Source organism: Pseudorca crassidens, chromosome 4 (assembly GCF_039906515.1).
Source record: "Pseudorca crassidens isolate mPseCra1 chromosome 4, mPseCra1.hap1, whole genome shotgun sequence".
In the NCBI taxonomy this organism is placed as follows: domain Eukaryota; kingdom Metazoa; phylum Chordata; class Mammalia; order Artiodactyla; family Delphinidae; genus Pseudorca; species Pseudorca crassidens.
Window position 1 is genome coordinate 53,086,553 of NC_090299.1, and position 19,152 is coordinate 53,105,704.

At 35.5% G+C, this 19,152-nt stretch overlaps 1 protein-coding gene across 1 annotated transcript in view; it reads left to right on the forward strand.

The window, feature by feature from the left end:
- Window positions 1-18,565, forward strand: part of STIM2 (stromal interaction molecule 2) — a 168,844-nt gene extending 150,279 nt beyond the window's left edge. Inside the window, exons 11-12 of the mRNA XM_067735687.1 lie at window positions 11,986-12,256; window positions 16,895-18,565. Of these exons, the coding sequence (XP_067591788.1) occupies window positions 11,986-12,256; window positions 16,895-17,372 (749 nt within the window). The 3' untranslated portion in view covers window positions 17,373-18,565. The remainder of the gene's footprint in view (window positions 1-11,985; window positions 12,257-16,894) is intronic.
- Window positions 18,566-19,152: the final 587 nt, after the last annotated feature.

Consider the following 19,152-nt stretch of genomic DNA (forward strand, 5'->3'; position numbering starts at 1 on the left):
AGTTATAGAGAGTGTAAATTTAAAGCGGTGTATTTCTTGTATTAGAAATCATTTGAAAAACTGTTTATCCTTATTACTGCTTGCCTGATTCATTTTCCCAATTTTTGTAACCTTTTTGAAACAGTATAGCTAGAACAAGATTCCAAAGAATAGAGAGCAAAATTTAATCATTAATCAGTTGAAAACTCACACAGAAATTTGAGTCTTTGAGACACAAATCATCATATATGAGCATTTTGCAGTTTGAAATTTTCTGTCCAATTGTTACAACTTTCCTAAAGTTATGATTTAGAAAGGGTTCTAATGTTAAAACAATTTTATGAAATAAAGCCCTAAGTTTGCAAATAATTAATCAGTGACTGTGTGCTTGTGTTCATTTCTGTGATTTTAATTATCTGGTTTAACGGCAGACAGATAATGCAAGCAGATTGGGGAGACACTAAACTCTTACAAGAGGAAGGGGGAGAGGACAGATTGTAAATGCAGTGAATACTGGGAAGTATGTGACCTCAATCATTTCACTTGCCCCATGCTGCAAGATAGTGATGGTTGAAAAGTTTTATCTAGATATGGGCTAGCTCTGCTGTTTGGATACTGTCAACTTGAGTTTATTTGAATTATGTGCCCTTAAGCTTACCATATATGCAGCACTGATTCATAAGTGTATGATTTTGTTTGAAAATGATAGCTTTTTAAAGTTGCAGTTCCTCCTTAGAAACCATAATTATTCGATATCAGAAGTGTGCATATATGTATTCCCTAAAATTAACTAGTTTTTTCTTTACTTTTTTTTTAAAGTACTTTTTGATGGGGCAAGATATCCACATGTGCATTAAAACACTTATAACTAAATGTGAATAATTTTTTAGTGATTGTGATACACAGAGAAATTTGAACTTTTTAAAATTCAGTATGATGCTTTAGAAATGCTTAAGTTTATTATCTCTGAAAAATAACTTATGCCAAAGATTACACTTTGAGAGCTCTGTCTCCACCCAGTGGCACAAAAGTAATACTCCACTCTGTTTAGTTATAAAAGCGTAATTTCTGGACCTGACAAATAAACTCTTGGCAGTAGTACTAGGGTCTAGGGTAGGATGAAGGCTCTTCATTATATACTCTTTTAAGCAGTTTTAAATATGCACCATGGATATGTGTAAATTGTCTAAGAGTGAAGGAATGACAAGGAAGCCTGCCTGTGGTATGTTAAGAGCGAAGTAAAAGATTATAAAACCATATACAGAATAATATTGTCTATGTTTAATTATGTGTAAATAAAAAAGAGAAGATATTATCAAAGGTTAGCTCTGTATGGGTTTTCCCAGTACCTTTATAGTATCTACTAAATATTCATAGTGGGATTGTGGTAGCAATTTATTTAAAATTTCTTATCATAAAGCTCTTCAGATATGCTTAAAAATACTGAAAATAAATTGCTCATTTACTACAAAGATAAACAGATTTTAACATTTTGCTTTATTCATCTTTCTTTTTCTCTGAAAAAGAAAACACATCTCCTCCCCTTCCTACTAAAGTTGTATATCTTCTAAAGCCTGTTTTACTTGTATTACATGCAGCTATATCTATAAACAATAGATACAATTGTTGTTTGTTTAAAAATGTACATAAATGGTATCAAACTGTGGGTATCATTTTGCAGCTCTTTTTGGTCAAAAGTATGTTTTAGAAAATTTCCATGTTTATATACAGATAAATTCACTAAAACTGTTTAATATGAGTCAACCACAGTATATCTATTTATCTTTTGTAATAATAAACCACAGTTTATCCAATTTTCTACTGAGATAGGTTCTTTCTACTTTTTTGCCCTTGTAAAAATGAGCATCCTTATCTCTATCTCCTTATTTCTAACTTTGAGAGTTTCTCTGGGTGGACACCTAGAAATGGATTGCTAAGTCATTGGGAAGGCACCTCTTATTAGTCGTTGCCAAGTTGCTTTCAAAGTGGTTCTATCTGTTTACATACCCACTGTTTATAAGAATGCCTGTCTGCCTGTATCCTCACCATACTAGGAATGATCTGGTTTGTTTTGTAACTTGAATGCGTGTGATATGATACCTTAGTGTTATTAAAATTGTAATTTCTTTAAAGACTACTGAGGTTGTCTTTAAAGACTAAAAAGACTACTACTACCATTTCATATTTATTGGTGTTTGTCATTCAGATTTTTTCCTCTCTGAGTTGCTTGTTCCTGCTGTGGAATCTCCCTCCGAGATTCCATACTTATCTGGAAGAATTTTTATTATTATTTTCTGGTTATTTGAGGGTTGCAGATATCTTTTCCTAGGTCTTGGCTTTTCTTTTTTACTGTGCTTTGTTACTTATTTTCTTTTTTTAATCAAATGGTTTTTTTTTCAAAAAACATTTTTAATGACAAATTTACAAATCTGGTTTGTGTTTTTATGTCTTTTTCATAAGGCGATAGATTGTTGTTTGCTCTACTAAAAGTTTTTAACTTTCACTTTAATCCTTTAGTCTTTTCATCTACCTGGAAGTTATTTTTGTTCCTTTTGTGAGTGGAATCTAAAGATATCTCTTGATGTATGGATAAACAGTTGTCCTAGTCTCATTCCTGCTCTGTCCTTGCTGGTTTGTAATACAACTTCTCTCCATAGATACATAAATGCTTCCAGGCTCTTTATTTTTTTTTCCATTGATCCCATTTTGCTTTAGTTGCTATATGTAGCTTTATAGTAAGTATTAATGTTTGATGGGTTTAATCTTCCTCTATTAAATTCAGAATTGCTACTCTTGGCAAGTTATTCTTATGAATTTTAGGATCAGCTTACGAAACGCCATGAAAACTTCCATGGGGCTTTTATTGGAATTTCTTTGAATTTAAAGATTAATTTTTAGCTTGTTTTTTTTAATAGTTACATGTGTTACCTTTCTTTAAAAAGTTATACTTCAAATTGCTTGTTGCTGATATGTAGGGAAAAGCTGTTGATTTTGGTATGCTGATTTTGTATATAGAAACATTGAATTTTTCTCTAAGAGTGTTTTGGATTTTGTTTTGTGGACAGTAATAATGACTTTCCCCCCCCCCCCTTTCCATTCCTTGTGCTTTTATCCCAAGGCAGTCTAAGACCTCCAGTAAAATGTTGAATAAAAGTGCAAAAGTGATCGCAGACAAATAGTGATCTCCATTTCTAACTTTAAAGAGAATGCTTATTTCATCATGAAGTGTGTTTTTTGGTTTATTTGTTTTGTTTTTTGCTCTGTGTTCGATGGGTTACATTTTTTTTTTTTGGCTGAGCCACGAGACACGTAGGATCTTAGTTCTCTGACCAGGCATTGAACCCATGCCCCCCTGCATTGGGAGCACGGAGTCTTAACCGCTGGGCCGCCAGGGAAGTCCCTGATGGATTATTTTTAAATTAAGGAAATTAATCTCTATTTCTATTTTGCTAAGAATGATTTTTCTTTTAAATCAATGGATGTTAAATTTTACCAAATTATTTTTCTGCATAATTTGAGGTAATTGCTTGTTTTATTTTTCTTTATTCTGTTGAATTTTAATCTGTTTAAATAAATTCCTTTAAATGTCAGTGAAACTTTTAGTCACAATGTTCTGTTTTGATAATAATTAGATTTGGTTTGCTATATTATTTTATTTAGGGTTTTTACGTTTTTAATCATAGATTAGTCAATAATTTTCCTTCTTGACACTCTGATTTTGGTATCAAGGTTATATTAGCATCATAAAATAAGGCAAAGAATACCCCCTTTTTCTTTCATTTCATTTTTTTTTTTACTCTTATAGTAGTAGTTAAGAATTTGGTCTCTAGAACAAGATTGCTAGAGTTTGAATCCTTACTCCTCCATTTAACTTATATGTATGTAATGTTGTCTAGTATTTTGTTTTGTTTTGAATGTCCCGCAAAACATTATTATTATTATTATTATTATTTTTGCGGTACGCAGGCCTCTCACTGTTGTGGCCTCTCCCATTGCGGAGCACAGGCACAGGCTTAGTGGCCATGGCTCACGGGCCCAGCCGCTCCACGGCATGTGGGATCTTCCTGGACCAGGGCACGAACCCGTGTCCCCTGCATCGGCAGGCGGACTCTCAACCACTGCGCCACCAGAGAAGCCCAAGACATTATTTTTTATTTGTGTAACTTTGTGGGAGGTACTCTCTCTAAGCTTCCTTGTCTGTAAAATGTAACCTACCCTATGAGATTATTTTGTAATTTAAACTAAATAATATTTGTAAAACAATTAGAACATACCCTGGCCCATAATAATCCTCAGTAAATGTTTTGAATTTTATTCTGTATTCTGAAGTATAAGATACAGATGATTCTATGAAGATTTTGAAGAAATTGCCTATAGGCAGTTTGAGTTTGGTGTGTGTGTATGTTGGCAGAAGGGAAGGAGACAGATTTTTAAATTATTGATTCAGTTTCTTATAATGGTCATAAGTCTAGATTTGTTAAATTATATATTTCTAAAATATTGTTTGTTTTATCTGAGTTACAAAATTTGTGGCTTAAAGTTGTCCATAGTATTTTATATGATTTTAAAAATCTCACATCTTTAAATTTTCTTTTCATTTCTCCTCCTTGATTAATCTGGCATGATTTGTCTATTTTATTTCACTCCGTCATTCTTCAGAGAGCTAACTGTTGGTTTTGTTGATATTCTCCATTTAGTTCTGCTCTTATCTTTTATTTCCTTTATTGGAATTTGCTTCATTTGTTTGTTTTTAATATTTAGACAGCTAGCTCATGAGTTTTCAGTCCTCCTGTTTCCTTAATGTATGATTTTTATGGCTGCGAATTTCCCTCTAAGAACGACTTTAACTGAATCTACCTGAAGTTTGGATACATATAGTTTGATTATCATCTAGTTTTAAAATGTTTCCAACTTTTAATATGTCTCTTCCTTGAAATGTGAATTATCTGGAAGTATATGTTTAAGTTTCCAAATGTAGTATGTTTGTTTTGTTGTTTATTTGGTCATTAGTTTTTAAAGAATATCTTTACTTATCAATTTCTAGTTGTATTATGCTTAGAGAATAGCATCTATATAACATTTATTCTTTGGTATCTTCTGAGACTTGCTTCATGACCTAGTATTTATTTGATCGAATATTTAAAAATTTCCACACATATCTGAAAAGTACGTTTTCTTAATTGTTAGTTATAGGATACTATATTGTTGGTTAAATCATGTATTAGTTATGAAAAATCTCTATATACCTACATTTTGGTCTACTTTTCTGTCAGTTGCAGAAAGAAGTTTGTTCAGATCTCTCTGAATTTCTTCTTGTAATTCTGCTCATTTCTATTTTATATAGTTTAAACCAAGTTATTCGGTGAATATAAGTCCAGATGTATCTTTTTAAAAGATTAACTATTCTTCTATGATTATGCGGAGACTGCTTTACAGCTAGCCGTACTTTCTGCCTTTAAGTTTGTATTATCTGATATTAAAATAGCTATAGGAGCTTTCTTTTGATTAATATTTGCCAGCGTAACTTTTTCTTTACTTAAAATTTTTTCCATCATTAGGCTCTAGATATGTCTGTATAAGAAATAGTAATAACTTACTATTTTGCTTTCTATTTGAGGATCTCTGTTGCCAGCGAAGTCCAATTTAATCCAATTACATTTAATCTGCTTGCTGATCCGTTTGGATTTCTCTCTGGCATATTATTTTGTGGTTTCTCTTTTCTGTACCTCTTTTCAGCTTCTCTGTCATTCTCCTAAAGGATCTTCAGATGCTTTAATTTTAGACACTACCCTCCGCATCTTATATATTAATGTTGTCTAGTATTTTGTTTTGAATACCCTGCAAAAGTCATTTTTTATTGTTTTATTCAGTCGTTTTTCAGAAAGACTTATGTGTTTCTCTCTTCATCATTGTATTTTGTTTTTTACTCTTTCCTTTTTTTTTGCTTCCTTGAAAATATGTTCTTTGGTAAAAATTCTTTCAGTTAGCAACTGAGAGTAGTAAATTCTCTGTCTTTGCCTGAAAATGTCTTTATTTTCACTCTCACTTGAGAATAATAGTTTAACTGGATATCAGATTCTAGATGAACAATTACTTTTCCCATAGTATTTTGAAAACATTTGTTGTTATTTTCAGGCCTCTTATTGTTACTGTTGAGAAGTTTTAGTAAGGCAGATTGTTCCAGTTTCCTTTTAGGTAATTTCTCATTTCTCTCATCACTTAGAAAATGTTATCATTTTCTTTTGTTACACGTTTTTACTATAATATAATTAGGTGTACAATTTTTTCCCTGATACTTGGTGTGCTTTTGAATCTGAAGATGATTATCTTTTTTCAATTACAGAAAAATTATTAGTTGTTTTCTCTTTTAATATTGTTTTTCTTTTCTCTCTTCACTCCTACTGGAATATTAGTTGTATAGAAATATAAGACTAATATTAGCCTATAATTATATGTTTGATCTTATTTTATCTTCCACATCTCTTAACCTTTCTTTTTATCTAATTGTGCTGCATTCAGAAAAATTTCCTTAGATCCATCTTTGAGATTACTTACTCTTTCTTCAGCTCCAATTTTGTTTAACCCATTCTTTGAATTTTTAATTTCAGTGACTGTTTTCATTTCTATTAGTTCTCCTTGATTCTTCATAAAATCTACTTGTTTTTTAATGCCTTGTCCTTTTTTCATTTTTATTTTATAATTTAATGCCCTTAAACATCTTATATTTTAGTTTTATTTGATAATTGTATTATTTGATGTTCTTGATTGATTATTGCAGCTGTTTCTTGAGTTTGCAGAGCAGATTGCCTTCTCCTGTTTTATAGTGTTTTACTGAACTATCTTAAAGGAACTTCCTTTTTTTCTTCCCTCCAGGGAAACACTTTGTGAGGAGTAGGAGTGCTCCTCAATATGATTTCTCTTGCTTCTGGCAGTAGTTTCAAGGGCTTCACCTACTCAGGACCATCTTTTTTTTTTTGTTAACCTTTCGGATTTGGGTTTCACAGACCCTTCTGGTAGTATAAACTTGAACTCCAGGGTAATATGAGTTAGTTTGTATTGAGTTTGAGTATTGAACACCCAGCATATTGAGTTTTTCATAAGAACCTTTTTAAATTCCAGTATCCAGAGAACATTCATTGAAGGAAGTTCCCTTGTTCATTGGTCAGATTTCTTTTCAGTACACCCTCCCACTGAGGAATGCAGCCATCTAGGCCCAGGCTTTTATCCAGAACACTCACAATTCCTATTCCTCACCTTCTGTGGGCTTAAGATGTCATTTATGTCCCCAAATTAAAGCGCAAACCCTTAAATTACTGAGACCGAGAACCTCCCACAGCAGTTCCAACATCACTCACAGGCCTACTAACTCTGACTTTTAGTCTTTGGCATCCAAGAATTTTCTCTTCTTCCTTGCAAACTCAGCTATGCATTTAAAACTGTTGTTATATTTTATTCAGCATATTGAAGTACTTGAGGCTATTTAAAGTGTGTGGTTGGGGGTTGGAAATGGTGGTCAGGTTATCTTTGACTGCCATATTGCTAGAACCAGAAGTCCCTATATTACTTATTATTTTCGGTTGTTGGTGGTGGGGGGGGACCCCCTTATTCAAAACCAAATTTCATCTTCTTTGCCATAAGAAAATACAGTTTGCAAAATAGTGTCTTATTAAATTGTTATGCTCCTGTATATAATTATTGATATTAGAATGAAAAATCCCCTCAAATAAATATCTGTACAGTGAACTTCAGTGTTTCATTTAGCTACTCTTATAAATCACAGGTAGGGATGGCTGTCGGCTTTCATTGAGAATTAATAATAGCCTGGAGGTACTATTAAACATGTTCACCTTTTGTATAGGAGAGCTTGTTACAAGGTCAAAGTGAACTGCTTTTTAATCCTACGTGAGTTTTGTGGTGTTGGCAATATGTAAGAAGAAAATTTTTTGAAAGGATTGTAGAGTTGTAAACATTTTCTAGATGTGACCCATTTATGAGTCTCATCTTTATGTTATATTCTTTATTGGATTACTTAGAATTTTCCTCATATAAACTATTTGCTTTGTATTTAAACCTTCTTCATGCGGTATCTTTCCATCTTTGTGAGTAATACAAAAAAAATTTTTCCAAGCAGGGAATCCTGATTCTTCTCAGCCCTTCGCATCACACCTAGTCATGGCTGAATGTGGCTGTGTTTTACTGTGTATACCAAGTAACCAGTGACTGATGAGAATGGCTGTATTATATGCTAAGAGTTGTAGAACTTAATCATCTGTGTCAGTCTGGACACATTCTTTTAGTATTTGTAGGATATTGTTTCTTCTTTGACAAAGTGAGAACATCGGACTAAAGATTTCCAGGGTTTCCTCCAGTTCTGTAATCTATGAATCATTATAAATAAGTAAGGGAAAATTCTAATGTTTGTCTACTAAATTATAAATAGTTTCATATTATATAATTTGTGTTTGGAAAAAGCCTTGTATGGTATTTATGGAGGTAGTCAAATATTCTGAAAATATTCCCTTTAATTTTACCCATTTTCTTTTTTTTTTTCCCAGTCAAGTTATTTCAGTGGCTGTTTCTGTTTGAATTGTTTGTTAATTCACTCAGTAAATACTTACTGTACATCTACTTTTTTTAAAAAATAAATTTATGTGTTTTATTTTTGGCTGCGTTGGGTCTTAGATGCTGCGTGTGGGATTTCTCGAGTTGTGGTGAGCGGGGACTACTTTTTGTTGCGGTGCATAGGATTCTCATTGCAGTGGCTTCTCTTATTGCGGAGCACGGGCTCTAGGTGCGCAGGCTTCAGTAGTTGTGGCTTGCGGGCTCTAGAGCGCAGGCTCAGTAGTTGTGGCGCACGGGCTTAGTTGTTCTGCAGCTTGTGGGATCTTCCTGGGCCAGGGCTCGAACCTGTATCCCCTGCATTGGCAGGTGGATTCTTAACCACTGCACCACCAGGGAAGTCCCTGTACATCTACTTTTTGTCTGGCATTGTGCTAGTTGTGATTCAGTGTTGAACATGGTACACAGTTATTTCCTTCATGAAACATGCAGTGTAATGGAGGACAGACAAGAGCAATGCACTAAGTTATGTCATGGGGAAATACACTTTGGTGTTGCCATGTGAGCACAAGAGGGCAAACACTGACCTTAAATTTGGAGGGGTTGGGAAACTTCCTGGAGGAACTGCTCTTTAAGTGAAATGGGAGGTCAAGGGAGAGATGAGATGAGGAAAGAAGGTATGGAGATACTCTGATACTTCTGGGAGCTGAGTGAGGTATATTGTTCCTAGTATTCCTATAACAGAGAAGAGGGACACTAGTTCCAAATTAGAGGCTAGATAAATAGGGCATTCTAAGCCATGTTAAGGAGTTTGACTTTATCCTAATCCTAGAAGTAATGGGAGCAACTTAAGGGTTTTAACCAATAAAATGTCGCATTCCTTTTCCATTTTAAAATGATCATGCAGGTTGCAGTATGGAGAATAAGTTGGAGGAGAAAGATCAGTTATTATTCTGGTGCAGTAGTCCAGCATAATACAGCAGTGATTTGTTGAGGGGGAAGTGGAGAGATGTGAGAGATACCCAGGAGGTAGAACTGGAAACACTTTATGATTAACTAGATGTGGTTTATGATGGAGGAGGAAGAGTCAAGAACGTCTGCGTTTCCAATTCAGATAACTGAGTGGTGGTGTTTTTTTTTTTTTTTTTTTTTTTTTTTTTTTTTTTTTTACACCAAGGTGTAAGGAACATAGAAGAAGGAGTGGGTTTGGGAGGAAGATGTTGAATTCAGTGTGGGTATCTGTGGAACACCCAAATGTCAAGTAGGCAGTTGATTGTGAAGTCCTAAAGTTTAGGAAAAAGATTAAAAGCTAGAGTCACAGATTTGGACTTCTATAGACTGCAAAGGGTAATTGGAGTAATGGGAGTGGATGAAATTTCTTGAGAAGAATAAGTGGAACAAGAATAACAAGGCCTAGAACAGAACTTTGGAGACAAACAATTAAGGGACAGTAAAGGAAGAGGTGAGAATGTTGTTGGAGAGGTCAAGGAAAGGATAAACTAATAATGTCACGTGCTGGTCCAGTGTCAAGGAAGGATGGAGATACTCACTGAATTTAGCAATGAGGAAGTTTATCATAACTTTGTTAATGATAGTTGCAGGGAAATTGTATGGAAGCACTTTACCATTTCTTTGATGAATGAGTGAAGATAAAGTAGTATAGAAAGCAACATAGATCATTTACATAAAAGGGAAGAGAGATGTCAGCTGAAAACAGTCTGAGGGTAGAGGAGGTTTTCTTATTGCTGTTGTTGTTTATCTGTTTGTTTCTCAGGTTTGTTTTTTCAACTTTTTTAAAAAATAAATTTATTTTATTTTATTTTATTTTTATTTTTGGCTGTGTTGGGTCTTCGTTGCTGCACGCGGACTTTCTCTAGTTGCTGCGAGCGGGGGCTACTCTTCCTTGCAGTGCGTGGGCTTCTCATTGCAGTGGCTTCTCTTGTTGCAGAGCACAGGCTCTAGGTGTACGGGCTTCAGTAGTTGCGGCACGCAGCCTCAGTAGTTGTGGCGCATGGACTTAGTTGCTACGCAGCATGTGGGATCTTCCCGGACCAGGGCTCGAACCCATGTCCCCTGCATTGGCAGGCGGATTCTTAACCACTGCGCTACCAGGGAAGCCCCCTGTTTTTTTAACTTTTATTTTTAAGTGCCAATGGGAAATAGAAGAGGAGAAGATGAAGATAAAGGCAGCAAAAGGGATAAACAGTAGATAAGGTCCTTGAGTTTAGGGTAGAGAATGGGACAGATAGTGGAAGGAACGGAATGTGTGAACTAGAAAGGTAGGAATGTTAGAATCTAAATTATCTGATGTCTTAAGCTTATTATTTCAAAAATGAAGCAATTCTGAATGATGGCAAGACCAAGGCATGAGAGTGGGTGGTGGAGTAGAGTAGAGGTGAATGTCTTGTGAGAAGAGATGAAAAACATGATTGGTTAAGGTGTTCATCTTACAGATGAGATGGCTCAAGCTGGTGAGAGGTTGGATGGACTGGTAAGAGAGAGACTAAGCAGGAAGTGACTAGTGAAGTGGAGATGAGAGATTCACGTGGCTTAATAGCGTGTGTCAAAGGAACATGTTTTTATAAAGGGAGTGAGGGTTTACAACAATATTGGGGAGTGAGAAGGCCGTCAATCTGTTGTTCTGATGCTGCAGCATGTGAGGTATGAAGAATGAACGGCTTCAGCTTGAGATCAGTATTCTTAGGAGAGCTATGTTTCCATTAAGGCAAAGAAATGAAGTGCCCATTCAATGAAGATTTAAGCACATAGGGGAAGTTTGTCTACTGTCTGCGTGGGTCTAGACTGAGACTGGGAGCAGAAACAAGGTAATCTAAGACTTCTGGTTAGTTCCACAATAGTCAGTGTTCAAAAAACAAGTTTTTATCTGACCTTTGCCTAAAAAATAGTGAGACTATATATACAGTATTTAAATGATCCTTGATTTAAAATTTCTCAAAGTTCAAACAAGTTGTGCTGTCTCAAGAGATATTTGTTGAAAAATCCAACCTGTTTTACTGAATAGTTTTCTCGTCTTTCAATGTTAAAATTCATTAAAATATTTGCAATAAAGTACAGATTCCTTTTAAATATGCTTTATTGATTTTTAAATATAAGAATTTGTTATCTTGGGTAAATGTTTAAGCCTTTATGGTTAGTAATGTCAGATTTTGTATTTAAAACCACATGTGTTTATATGTTCACTTCTGTTTATTTTTTAGACCTGTTTTTATTTTTGTTACATTTTTTTTTACTTCTTAACTTTCCTGAGAAGCAGCTTTACAGGTGATAGAGGATGGTAATAATTGTACAGTTACTTCAACAAAGGTAGATTCAATGGTGACAAAGGTAGATTAATCACATCAGTTCTCTTTGGTGTGTCTCTGTAGTGTGCATGAAAGGAGCATTGGATTTTATGAATGTTTTCATTTATTTCCGCTTGGCTTTCAGGGACCATGGCTAAACCTGCCGGATCACTGGCCAGAAGCAGCAGCTTGTGTCGCTCCCGCCGCAGCATCGTTCCGTCCTCGCCGCAGTCTCAGCGAGCTCAGCTTCCTGCACATGCTCACCCGGCACACCCCCGGCATCCCCACCACCCCCAGCACACACAGCACTCCTTGCCTTCCCCTGATCCAGATATCCTCTCGGTGTCAAGTTGCCCTGCTCTTTATCGAAATGAAGAGGAGGAGGAGGCCATTTACTTCTCTGCTGAAAAGCAATGGTATTGGCAATGAATGAAATACTGTATGTGTTGGGCTGGGTGGGTAGGAGTGGTATGTTGTGTTAATTTTCTACTGCTGCGTAACAGGTTACAACAAACTTTAGTGGCTTCTAACAACACCCATTTATTAGCTCTCAGTTCTGTATGCCAAAGTCCAAGCTTGGTGTGGCTAGGTTTTCTGCTCAGGGTCTCACAAATCTAAAATCAAAGTGTTGGCTGGGCTTTATTCTTATCTGGGGCTAGGGGACCTCATCAAAGCTCACTTGGTTGTGGCAGAATTCAATTCCTCATGGTTACAGTACCATGGTCCTGGTTTCCGTGCTTGCTCTCAGCTGGGGGCTGCTCTCAGATTCTAGAGGCTGCCTGCTCCTCCTTGCCATGTGTGGCCTCTATCTTCAAAGCCAGCAACAGAGAATTTCCCTTCTTTCAAATCCCTCCTTTGCTTTGAATCTCTGCTTTCCTTTATCTCTGATCTCTATACCCAAATTTAAAAGGCTTACCTGGATAATAATCTCTCTATATATTAAGATCTACTAGTTTGGGCCTTAATTACACCTGCAGAATCCCTTCATAGCAGCACCTATGTTAGTGTTTGATTAAATAACTAACTGGGAGAAGATGTGTGCACACCAGAGCTGGGAATTGGGGGACCATCTTAGAATCCTGACCACCACACACATAGGATATTTTGAGATATAACTGCTTAGAGGCTATTGCACACAATTGACTCAAGTCTCAGAATATAAACTTGTCTAACGAACAGTTTCATATGTAAAATATAAAGGCATGAGCTTAAATATACTTGAGCACAAGGAAACATTAAATATGACTGACTGAGGTTTAAAAATATTTGTTGCCAATTAATGATTTGTTCTGTTATGTGCTAGTACTTGCTAGCGAGCAAGCAGTATCAGATGCAAAAGATTTAAGAAAATGTCAGGAACTTAAAGGAGGAAATTATATTCATAACACTTCTTTTTTTTTTTTCTATAAAGTAGATATAGCAGCAGTGTATTCTAGTCCAATGAGACCGGTTGCTGTTGGGGATCTCTCTAAACCGTATTCCTCTTTTGGAGCAGTACGGTATTAAGTGACAGAAAAACTGGTATTGGTTTCTGAGTTTGCCATTTAGTAGCCATGTGGCCATGAAGTCTTTACTGTTCTTGTTAGAAAAACAAAACCAGAAGGAATGGGCTGGACACTCGCCATAAGCCCTGGTGGCTCTCTGTCATGTGATTCTTCACACATAATTGTTTCGTCTGCTAGTGAAAGTAAATTTTATGATTAGAAAGTGATTATTATAGCATATTCCTAAGGAGATAGTACAAGTTTTGTGTTGTCATTGCAACTGGAGAATCTGAGGCACCTTTGCTTGGTTAGCACTTTATGACCAGCTTTTTTGTCTAACCTTTGCAGTATAACTGTAGTCACCAGTAAGATGGCTTTAATGACAAAACTAATTTTGTGTGGCTTATGGAAATTAGTAGGAAAACTCTAGAGCTCTGCTGTCCAGTAGAATTTTTTGCACTGATGGAAATGTTCAGCCCTCATTTCAAAGAGCACTGTCAGAAATTCACAGCTAGCTCATAAATTTGAGAAGAATTTGGATTCAGACAACTTCCTCCTCTCCATTTTAGTCTTTTAAGTGTTGAACCACCAGAATCCTTACAAAATAATAATAATAAAAACATTTACTATTTACCAGTCTTTTATGTTCTATGCATTATTGCACGTATACGCTCATTTAAACCTTATCTTGAGTTAAGTCTTGTTATACGTGCATTAAACTTACATAAATTCAACTACACGTCACTGTGGGAAAAAAGTAAAAGTAGAAAAATGACATAAATGGTACATACAGTTAAATTCAATATTCTGAAGAATATATGCTCTGGGAAAAATGGGAGATTTTAAGGTGTACTAGACCTGTATTCCAAGTCTGACTAGTTATGCAGAAGAAGCAACACTTCAGATTATTATTTGTTTTGGAATTAGGATATTAGAACTAAAAGTAGTATTAGAGATTGATCAAATACTCTTACCTAGACAAGAAAATTGAGATCTGGTTAAATTAATTGATTTGCCCAAGATTGTACAGCTAATTAATGGCAGGACCAGGACAGGAATCTAGGTCTCCTAAATTAGGTCAGTATTCTTTTCACACATTATTTAGATTTTAGAAGCTAGTTTTTAAAATATTTTTAACCTAGTTTAGAATTTCACACACAAAGCAGCCAAACCACATAACAGAATAGAAAGTAAATTCATAAAATTTTGACTAGATCAGCTTCTGGCTCTGGAAGCTGAAGGAACAGTGAACAGCTTCAGGGAACAGTGATATATGCTGTTTGATTAATGGACATCTACTCCAAAAGAAGCCTTGATGAAAACTCCCTACCAGTGATTGATTTCTGAGTCATTTCTTCCTATCTGAACTGCCCCTTGCCCTCTGTTAGCACTATCCATTATCAATTGTAAGAGCATTTGAAAAATTATGCAGTACATGTAACTGTATAAAATGAAAGCATTATTTAAGTCTTTATTTGCCCAGGAGATTTTATACCTTCTGAAAGCTTGTAGTGTAATAAAGACAGTCTTCACATATATGTGTGAGTAAAGTTCATAGAAAAGACTAAATACATTTAGCAGTCTAATATATAACTGAAGTGTGGTATTAACAAAATACATGTCAAAATCAATAAACATGCATATCATAACATGGATAATGGTAGTAATCATAGGTCATCCAAGGTGAGAGAGCATTCAATTCATTTACTCTATAAATATGACTTTAGTCCTTGCTGTGTGCCGTGTACTTGCTAATAACTTGAGCTGCCAAGACAGGTGAGACAAGGTCCTGGCCTAGTTCCAGCTGGTAGATGATGATCATATGTGTTCCTGCCTTTCTGTCTTCAGCTCTCTTCCTTCTCTCACCTTATTTCTTTTGCCAGTTACTTTTTACCTTGACTCTACTTTTCATTTCGTAATCATTCTGTTCATAGAGTGAACGCTATTCATCTCAGGTATGGTACATTCAAAAATGAATAAATTGTTATCCCTATTCTTCAGAATTTTCCTCCCTCCCTCCCTTCCTTCTCTTCTTATCTTTTCTTCTCTTTTTCCTTCCTCCCTCCCTTCCTTTCTTTTCCCTCCCTCCCTCCCTCCCTCCTTCCTTTCTTCCTTCCCTCCCTCTTTCCTTTCCTCCTTCCCTCCCTCCCTTCCATACTTACTAAATATCCACTATGAGCTGGTCACTATTCCAGAGAATACAAAAGTTAATAAGACTTCCTGCCCTCATTGTCTCCTTTCTTCTGGGGAAACTGACTATAAATAAGTTAATATAAAATATTTTAGGTAGTGATAAGTTCTGGGATGCTAAACAAAGACAGGTAAAAGGAAAGAGAATGCTGCTTTGGATAGGGTAGTTAGGAGAAGCATCTCTGGAGAGAGAGCATTTGAGTCATGTGGAGATGGAGGGGAAAAAAGATGAGGCAGAGGGAACAGCAAGTGCAACAGCCCTGAGGGAGTCGCAAGATTGGCATGTGGCAGGAACAAGGAAGAGGCAGAAGATGGTACACCGTGCAGCTGGAGGGATAGCCGTGGACCTGACCATGCAGGGCTTTGCGGCCTTTGGCAAGGACTTTGGAGTTTAGCCTAAGTGTGTGAGGAAGCATTGGAAAGTTTTGAGCAAGAGATTATTGTGCTCTGATTGAATTTTTAAAAACCACTTTAAGGGCTGTGCAGAGAAGTAACTCAGAGGGAAGAACAAGAACGGAAGCAGGGAGACGAATTAGGAAGCTATTGCTATCATTGAGGTAACTGGTAGGGCAGGAAGAAGGATGGTAGCAGTGGGACAGGAAGAAAAGGGTGGGTTTGAGGTATATTTTGAAGGAATAGCTGATAGCATTTACTGTACGTTGGCTTTGGTGTTGTAAACTTTATTTTTTCCAGTCTTCTTTATTTCTCTTGCCACTGTGGAAAAGAGGGAAAAATCACAAAGGAATAAACTTGTGATAATTTATTGAATGTCTACTTTAAAAAAATAGCTCAATATCATTACCTTTCACCTGCCATCCACTCCCCACCCCAGTGTATCTCACCTCTCTTCCCTTCTGTTTTAAACTTGGGAGAGCTTATATTTTAGCTTAGTATATTCGTTTCTTCCTTCCTTAGGAAGCTATATTTAATCAATTTAATGACTAAACAGTAAAGGGAGAAGGTGGTGACTAAAATTCATCTTTTCAACTATATGTCAACTATGGGATTTAGAAAGAAAAATTTTCAGTGTTGAAACAAAACACAGAAGTAGCTGAAATGATAAAACCTGTAAAATTTAAACATTTTCATTTCTCTGACAATTGAAGAAGGTGTAACTTTAAGTTATAATATTTTCTAGATTGGAAGGTATCATTATCATAGTGTATGTTAAAAATTAAACATTTTGATAAGTCATATTATTTAAAGTAGTAATTTTCTAAATTTTGTTGAAATGTGTATAGAATTTTAACATCTCTCCCTTTAATATTTTGATAGCTTAAACAGTGGAAGATGTTTTGGTTAGAATTAGTTAGAATGTCTGCCAGTACCCTTAAGAAACATATTAATTTAAAATTTTACCTTTGCCTGTATCTCATCCAGGGAAGTACCAGACACAGCTTCAGAATGTGACTCCTTAAATTCTTCCATTGGAAGGAAACAGTCTCCTCCTTCAAGCCTTGAGATATACCAAACATTGTCTCCACGAAAAATATCAAGAGATGAGCTCTCTCTAGAGGATTCATCCAGAGGAGATTCGCCCATAGCTGCAGATATCTCCCGGGGTTCTCCTGATTGTGTAGGTCTGACAGAAACTAAGAGCATGATCTTCAGTCCTGCAAGCAAAGTGTACAATGGCATCTTGGAGAAATCCTGTAGCATGAACCAGCTTTCCAGTGGCATCCCGGTACCTAAACCTCGCCACACATCATGTTCCTCAGCTGGCAATGACAGCAAACCAGTTCAGGAAGCCCCAGGTGTTGCCAGGATAAGCAGCATCCCACATGACCTTTGCCATAATGGAGAGAAAAGCAAAAAGCCATCAAAAATTAAAAGCCTTTTTAAGAAGAAATCTAAGTGAACTGGCTGACTTGGTGGAATTCCATTCAAGTGGCATCTTTAAACTTTTATCTCCCATCCTTCACTCCTCTTTTTTTGTTTTAATTTTAGGAATGTAACTCCATTGGGGCTTTCCAGAGTGGATGCCATAGTGGAATGTCCTTAAGAGCAACTGTCTACTGTCTGCTTATTTAAATGACTATATAATCAATTTGTCAAGCCAGTTATTACTGAAAAATCATTAAGAGATGAGACAGTTTACAGTCATTTTTGCCTATTTATTTCTGCTTTGTTATTAGTGATATATATACAACATTTTGTTGAGAGCCACTATGGACTTAACAAGCTTTAATGGACTAGTAAGCCAGCATGGGCTTGCAAAAATTTCTTGTTTACCAGAGCATCTTCTTATCTTTCCACAGAGCTATTTACATCCTGGACTAAAATAACTTAAAAGGAGTAAAACTAATTGCACTACTGTTTCTCAGACTGGAAAAATATCTCTGCAAGTGAAACTGTATAGAGTTTATAAAATGACTATGGATAGGGGACTGTTTTCACTTTTAGATCAAAATGGGTTTTTAAGTAGAACATAGGGTTTCTAATTAACTTGATTTCTGGAAATGAAAACCCACGCTTTTATTATGGGAAGCTTCTTTAAATGCATTTAACATTATAAAGTTTCAAGTCCTGCTGTAAAGACCATGTTGTTTTGTTTTTCCCAGGGCTTTCACTGTGATTTTCTGCATTGCAGGCTGTATGATAAAATATAAATAATTTAAAGAGAGAGGCTCTTGATTCCTTACACAAAGTGGAAGAGTTAAAACTTGATTGAAGGACTTAAAACATTCACAAGCATATACTAAACTAGGGGGATGTGGGGATTCAGGCACTTGTTTACAGACTCAATAACTGCAAAGATTTATGGTTTGTGAAAAACTTGTACTGTGGAAAAGATAATAAATCGAAGACATTATTTTGTGGGACTGTGCTGATTTTTGTTGATAACACTCCACTAAGAACACTATATGTTTTTTGGAGAGCTGTGTAAGCTGTCTTCTTGCTTAACTGCAATATAAGAAATAGTGATGTTTTGGAAGTAAGTTGTCAACAAATTTCTTTCTATTTTATATTGTTTGTCATATTTTTATGTAGTTTGAAATGTTTAAATGTTCTAATATCAAGATTAACAAATATAAATTTATGGTGCATTTAGATTGTATTGTATTTATAAAGTTTGGGGTTTGTTAAACTGATAGCTTATTATAAAGGTAACTTTTACTGTGAAGATTGTCACATGAGTAACAAAGTACATTAACATCTGGGGAGTTTCTGCTTAAACTGCTTCTTTTAAAAATTCAGTCAGAATGATCTGGTTAATGCAATGTGGATGGACATTTAGGTGAACAACTGATGCATATTAGCTAGAATGGTTTTTCAGCTTTGTGGCTGAAATATATAATGTCCAACTCAGTCCTGTTTAGATGAAAATGCTGATTGATAAACAATCATCATTCAAGATTTGCTCCAAAGAAATACTTTACTAAGAATATGAACAGTTTCCCAAAGTTTCCTGTAAATTTTGTGTACTTCAGTGCCGTCGTTAAAAACTGTTAAGGTCTTGAATGATATTTATATACACAGATATTTATATATTTAATAGACAGTGCTTTGAGGGCAAAAATTGTTTGACTGAAATGAACATAGTGTTTTGGACTAATTATAAGGTAAGTTAACCTGAAAGGTCAAGAGTTGAGGAACACAGACCCTAAAGCTGTTTAGGAAGGGGAAAAGTTGTGCAT